This window comes from Lolium rigidum, chromosome 1 (genome assembly GCF_022539505.1).
Source record: "Lolium rigidum isolate FL_2022 chromosome 1, APGP_CSIRO_Lrig_0.1, whole genome shotgun sequence".
NCBI lineage: Eukaryota > Viridiplantae > Streptophyta > Magnoliopsida > Poales > Poaceae > Lolium > Lolium rigidum.
The window spans coordinates 261267107-261274641 of NC_061508.1; the positions used below are offsets into that span (position 1 = coordinate 261267107).

Here is a 7535-nt window from a genome sequence, read left to right on the forward strand (position 1 = left end):
TCAACATAGTGTTGATCGGTTCATTTCTTGAGCACCTTGATCCTTCCCATTTGATTTCACACGGATGATTTTTATTCATGAAACTGAAAATACTTGGTGGTAGGAGAGAGGCAGATATACCTTTGTACTGGCTACTTTCACAGTTCACCAAGAAGTACATTATACCTCTGTCAAGTGGCTGTCATCTATTGGATAGGGATGATGATGTATCAGCAGAACAGCGAAGGAGTCTTGAAAGCGAGCATGGCTGAAATAGTTTATGCATTATTAGGCTTAATAAGAGAATCTATGTACATATATTAGATAATTATAAGATGGAGTTTACACCGGAGTATCGTGCTGGAAAAAGCGGAATGGATTGGTTAATTGTAACAAAGGCTGAAAACAGAATTTAGCTACAGATCAAAGAGTATGAACAGAAGGGAAAAATAATGAAATCTTCTTACACACTTTCCTTTTTTCTCAGTGATCTACATAAGATGCAGAAGGAGAATTCTCATTTGTGTAAATAACATCAAACCTGAACATCAAACCACATAGATGAAAAGGAGAATTCTCGAAGCATTCTTCAAGAAGGAGATAAAAAAAAGGGTATGCTAACCTTCTTTTCAAGAAGATGCAAAGGTGAATAGCAATTTATGTACCTATCTGATCTCTTTAGTTTTCATCCAAAATGAAAAATCATAGCTTGAACACTATCAGTGACTGTATGTGTGTCAGTACTGGAACATGGAGGGTCTAGGAAGATAACTCATATAGCAGGCTGTATGAGTATGAATGAAACGAAATGGTAGTATAAACTAATTGTCACGAAAATATAGGTGTGCAATATTTATGAAAGATCAAATACAAAGCAGGAGCACCAAGAATTGACGAATTGAGGCTTCTTCTATTTTTATTTCAAAATTGACAGAGAATTGAAAATTATGGTGTTGACACATCTGACTACTTTCAGGGATTTGCCTACACTGTGGCTAAACCTGTGCATTGGTCGCTGAACAGCGAGAGCAGGTAAGATATATTAGAAGAGGTACAGCCAAAGTGATGCACAAAAGGTAGAGCACCAAGGGAATCTTCCATAGCTGGTCACCTGTAAAGCTCCATCGAGAGAATGTAGCAGGATCTATGCGGCAGAGCAAGGTATAGGTAAAAATGTCAGATCAAAAGGGGGTGAAAGGCAGCCAAAAGAAAACCAAAAAGTACTGTAGAGTGATGCCGTACACAGGCGACAGGGGCATTGCTCCTCTACCTCCATTGGATGAAGAACTCCACAAAGCTCCACATCATCTGTTTTCCCTGGCCGCTGGTGCTTCTTTTTTCTTATCTGTGTAAAGGGGAGAGGAGAGACAGCAAAAAGAAGAAGCTTGCTGAATCATTGACGATGGAGAAGATGAGGCAGGAACTCCTTAGATGGCCTGCCACTATCTCCATCTATGAGACTGTTCCTGAAGACGAAGGCGTTCCAAGTGGTCGAGTTGACGCTACATCTCCAGACGGCAACCTCCACGAGTGCGAGCTCGCCGACAGCTTCTCACGCGGAGATCCGACACGGCGAGCAGGACCTCGTCGAAGGTTGACGTGCACGTACACCGGGAGGAGGTGGAGACCATGACAATGAGGCACATCGATGATGCAGATGAGGCACATCGATGATGCAGACATCCACTCCTCCGCTTCAATCCGCCGGGAAACAGGCGAAGAGGAGAGCGCCGAGGCCCTCATCGCGCCGATATCTGCTTTGGAAAGAAAAGGAGAGCCCCGAGCTCCTCTTCCATGGCGTCAGCCGCCTCGGTAGATGGCATGGCGGCCAGAGAGGAAGAGGAGGGATCCGGCCCTAGGAAAAGATGCAGGTGCGGCAATAGGAAGAAAGAGAGATAGGGAGATGGGGCAAAACTACCCCATAATCGTGGGCACCGCTTTGACCAGCCAGCTAGTGGCTTGACCGAAGGATCAGGAGAGATCCACATGAATAGGAAGGAGAAAAGGCAACTACCGGTAGCCGGTTGCCCGTCTGCTCTAAAAAAAAGAAACGAATAACAACTAACGTAGCGAGCGGTAGGGAGTAAAAAAATAAAAACTGCGTGTCAGGCAACGATTTGATGAAGGAGTGGATAATTTGCACGTCAACAGTGCCCAAATCAATTAGAGCGTCCTAAATAGTTCAGCCTTTATATAGTGTATAATGTTGTATTATATGTGGTGTCGTGTGTTTCTGAATTTTCCGTCCCGTTGCAACGCACGAGCAATTTTCCTAGTTCATACCTACTCCCTCAAAATCAAATTAAGTGTCGCAACATTCTCTAGATACATGTATCTGCACACAGAAATGCCTCTAGATACGCCCGCACCTAGATAAAGCTGTGACGCTTATTTTAAAACGGAGTAGTTTATACTTAAACCATGGAGTAGCATCAGTTAGCGAGGGGTGGTGCACAACCTGTTCCTTGTGACCTTAATTCTGCCAGATTACATATGAAAAATGTTGATTTTGGTCAATTGCAACTGCCCTGCAAACTTTCGAGCAGGTATGTATATAGAGAGAGAGCACACTGGCTGCTCTGAGATTAATTTCCATCGCTCGACAGTCAGAGGAATAAAATGCTTTTTACAGAAAATATATCAATTAGTTCATTCATGACAGGACAGTCCAGTACATTACAGGTTAATGAATATAAGCAAATACACATCTAAAAATATATACTGTAGCCTGCCCTCGAAATTAATCTAGAGTAGCTTGTTGGCACCGAGAGAGCTACTAGCCTGGCTTGCTGGCGTGATTTCCAGCTCTCGCAGTTTGATCTCGGCATGGAGACTTTGCGCCTGTTCCACCAGGGAATCGAGGGTCGTTGTCGTCGTTGGCCCGGCGGCAGCGAAAACCATGCAGCTCTCAAGATCAAGCATAGTCTGTGAAGCCCTGGATAGAGACTCCATCAGGCTCTCCAGGTCAGCTCGTTTGACGATGATGCCGGGGGCGCCCCTGAGTTTCGTCAGCGCCGCTATCACCATCCTGACGGTAAGCTTCATCGTTGCCAGGCAGTCGGCCGTGAGATTGCCGCTGTTCAGCTGCACCATCTTCCTCGCCAAGCTGAAGGCCACACCTTCTCCCAACATGTCGAGATCAAGGTTTAATGTCTCACATGCTGTCACACAGAGGGATAGCAGGGCAGCATGCAAGTTGTTGTTGTACTTGTTGTTGATTGTGGTGGTGCCTCTGACACTGACTTGTGAAGCAGCATACCCACCGTCGACAACTTGCCATTCGATGTCCGCATCTGATCTGCCATACACCGGCTTTGACTCATCACCTACCGACAATATTTCTCTCAGCACCTACAACGGTGAAACAATAGTGTAGATTAGATTGCAGTACATGAATTCAACCCATGTTTGTGTATACTTTTTTGCCCCTGCAATTCTTGAGGTTTTGTGTCACATTGACTCCGGCCTTCAGTAGATAATATGCAAAGGTGTGCGCGTGGTGGTGTGTGTTTACTTCTATGTTATACTCAGTAATTGTCTCAAAAAAAACCTAGCATACCTTTGGTATCACGCAGGTCATGGTATTCTTGAGTGTGCGGAGATATTCTTCATTATCAGTGTAATGAACACATAGATGCTCCAGAATTTCCGCTGCACTTTTTCGCCATGCATCGTGGTTCCCAACTTGTGAAACTATTTTAACGAGACCAGCAACGAACTCAGATGCATCATCATTCTCCTTGGGGAGTATGGTGGCAATGCTTTTGCTGCTGAAAATCAGCACAACCAGTGCTTTGCCCGCAGCCTTTCTGATGGAGTCGTTGCTGCTGTCATCGTTGACAAAGATGCTCACGAGTATCTTAGCCAGAAACTCCCTTATTTCAGTTTTCTCCCTGCATACTTGAGTGAGGATCTTAATGGCCTTCATATGTAGCTTTTGGCCTTTACATTCTACACAAGTAACAATTCTTTCCATGGTGGTGATTGCTTCTTTGTTGTTTGAGATCTGTCGACGTAGCTGGATCCCGGTCTCTCCGTCGGCAGTTACGAGCCGAAGCATCACCTTGAGCGATTCCTCTACTACACAAGTGGACCATGCACTATGATGGGTACTGTGCACTAGATCGCAGCTGATGGGTGCCATGATCTTGCAGGTAAGATGTCTGGTGTTGCTTATGATCCTGCAGTTGTGCTCACTACCCGCGAGGCTGCAAATGATACGAAGGCCAGTAAGCACCAGACTTTTGTATCCGTCAAACGAGTGGGCATTGTAGTTGCTCTTTGTATCCTTGGGTGATGGACGCCAATTGACGTGGCTGTCCAAGTCTAATTCTGATTCTGACTCTGAATCTGATTCTGAATCTGATGGCGGAGAATGATCGTTGGTGCTGCTGCTTTGTTCCTGATCATGACTATTGTTTGTGTTTGGTGATGACGATGACGATGGCTGGAGTCCACGGTATTCTTCAAAGGTGTTGAGGAGTGTAGATATGCATTGGATCCCTCGTGGGAACTGCTCCAAACGAATCCCGACAGCAACATACTCCACTATCCTTGCAGCAGATTCCCTCATCAATTTTTCATATGATCCTCTCGAATCTAGCATATGAAGGAGTTTCTGGAGAACATGGGTGGAGGATGTAGACCCGATCATCTGCTTTATAAACCAGCATTGCCTTCTGATCTCCTTCTGCAATTTCTGGTGCTTCTTCCCCTTCCCCTCTTCCTTCTTTGGCTGCTTATGCTTCCTCTTCTTCTTCTTCTTTTTCTTCTCCTCCTTATCTTCCACCTTTTTCTTTTTCCTCTCCTCTTTCTCCTTCGTTTTCTTCTCCTCTTTCTCCTTATTATTTTTCTTCTCATCCTCGTTCTCCTTCATCATTTCCTTTTGATTAAAAAGAGCTCCGGTCCTGTGCTCTGTGTGATTTTCTTCAACAAAATTTGGATCTTTAACAACATTGTCTGAACTATGTCGGGTGAGTAGCCTGTCCAGTATCAGCATCCCGGTACGGCACCTACGAGGTGACTTGGACTCCATGAGTTGTACAGCATAAGTGACGAGGTTCCTTCCTCTGGCAGAGGATGGACTCTTCAAGCATCCCCTCTTAATCTCGCGCAAGTAGCCCAAAACTGCATGGCCACCATCTTTGAAGCCGTATGCTCGGCTCACTTGTTTAGCTATCCTCTTCTCCGAAAGCAACAAGACAGAATAATACAAGAACAGGGCGCCTTGGGCAACACATAAGACATACAAGACATTATGCGCCGGATCCATGTTCTTTTTGTCCACATCCTTGTCTCCGTAGTGGTTGTGTTGCACTAGACCTCGTATCGAAATCACAGTGGTGATGACCATCCCAGACCATAGGAGACACATCAGAGGGCCAATGTACATGTGCAACATCACTTTGTGAACCAGCGCTAGAACCGGCCTGATCACTGCAAGTACCACCACCACAGCTCGCTTTACATCTGGTGGTACCCTGTTCTCAGGGTGAGCATTATCTGTCAATATACTGTTCACCCCCTTCAAGTTCGAGTACAGACCACCAATGTACCTTATCCTTTGATTGAAAGAGACATCGATCCTGTAGTAAAATATGTTCCAAGTTAGAAATAGCTATGAATTTTCAGAATAGTGAAAGAAAAGATTCTCTTGAAACATAACTACTAAAACAAATATAATAAAAAAAGAATATAATCATTGAATTTGTGCTTTCCAATCATCTAACAATGGCATCATTTGAATTTTGCATTGTGGTTTATTGCGATAATATGTTCTTGTCGAGCCACTGTGAAACTCATTTGGTTATATTTTTTTAATCTAATCAGTTTGAAAATTCAAAATATGTGGCACCATTTTTGCTTTTCTACTCGCACCCATCATTTGAATTTTGCATTGTGGTTTATTGCGATAATATGTTCTTGTCAAGCCACTGTGAAACTCATTTGGTTATATTTTTTTAATCTAATCAGTTTGAAAATTCAAAATATGTGTCACCATTTTTGCTTTTCTACTCGCACCCTATCACCACGATCTGGCAATATGCGTAGTTTATCTCCGTTCCTGGCATTTGTTCGCAACTTACGCAGGTGCACTAAGATGATCCCATGACCACAGTGGCTAACTGGACATCAAAGGAAAGATGAGGAGGATAACTAAATGATTTGAAGAGATAAGCAAGATGTCCAGAAGCCCAGTAAAACAGTAAAAAATGCAAATAAATAAAAACATGCAGTAGGGATTCCTAATGCTTCTTGTCAGAAATGAAGAGGCCTAGGATAGTTGAGGGCACCAGGTAGGGGAGGATCAAGAGAAACATAATTTAATTAAGCAGAAAGCTAGAGGGCGAATAAAACTGGTCCTCTGAATGACCGATCACCAGAAAATGCTTTGTATGTTATGCATATGTTAATCTGATCATAGTTAAACAGTGATCTACCTAGAAACAGCTTAATTTTGATGAAAAAAGTTTCTAGAAAGGATATGCAAAAATGGTATAAGTAGTACTACTAACCAGAGTATCTGTATTAGGGTGATCACCGTGAGAAGCCAGAAATCTAGCTTGTCTACCATAGAGACAAAGCCACCGAGAAGAACCACTGTAGTCCACGTCATGACCAGGAAGCCTAACCCTCTCACTGCGAATGACAAGTAGGCCATAAACACAGCGTAGCCATTGATAACCTTCACTTCCTTCCAATCAGAGTCATATCTCTCACGACCCATTCTCTTCATACCAACTGCAACAGGGACCGATAGAGCAATCCAATATGCACATATGTATACTAGGCAGCCACTAATTAAGTGCTTAAACCACGTGTGCCCAACTGGGGCAGGCAGGCAAAGAGGATGTTTTTACCTCTTTTGAACTTTTTCTTTATCGGTTCGTGAACTCAGCATGTGCTGGCTATCATATAGTTGTATGCATAGGCCTGAGGTTAGACTCTTGTTCTATCATATCGGCTTGATACAATGATAAAATTTATTAAATGATTTATTTCCTCTGTATGAAAAAAATATGCTTATCCATGCCTTGTTTCAATAAAATATTATGTTTATCCAAGCCAAAAGCAAGATTTAGATCTGACCAATAATTAAGAAGCGATGACGCTGTTTTGTTAATAAATTCCAAACTGATGATGTGACGCCTTCTTTTCCAAAGCGCAAAGTATAATAATAAACTGATGACCAAGCCCCAAGGTCTTCTTTTCCTGAGCACGGAGTTCAGTATATGCAAACCGAAATCTATGTTCACTCCTCTAACCCACCTTCTTAACTACAAGTATTTTCTTCCAACTGCTAGTAGTAAACATGTAAACTATCATAATCATTCGGCAACGAACAAGCACCAGCACCACCGTCAAGAAGTATGGAGCAAAATAAGATGTTAACCAACCCCATGCTGTGCCTCCACCAGAGCCAAGAGGCTGCTGGCATCGCAAGCAACCGAGATGGAGGTTAGCACGTGTCATCTAAAGAGCATCTCGCCGAAATCTTGGCCAGAATTTGAGCATCGCCGCTGATAGAAGAGGTTAGCACCAATATTTAAAGATGA

The 7535-nt window shown here is 43.4% G+C and overlaps 1 protein-coding gene across 1 annotated transcript; it reads right to left on the reverse strand.

Moving 5' to 3' along the window:
* Nucleotides 1-2724: 2724 nt before the first annotated feature.
* LOC124657999 lies at nt 2725-7278 on the reverse strand. The gene is made up of 4 exons (XM_047196455.1): nt 6495-7278; nt 4996-5564; nt 3539-4578; nt 2725-3330 (listed from the first exon to the last, which is right to left on the reverse strand). The coding sequence occupies exons 1-4, from the start codon at nt 6713-6715 to the stop codon at nt 2725-2727; spliced, it is 2436 nt and encodes an 811-aa protein (XP_047052411.1). The 5' UTR covers nt 6716-7278.
* Nucleotides 7279-7535: the final 257 nt, after the last annotated feature.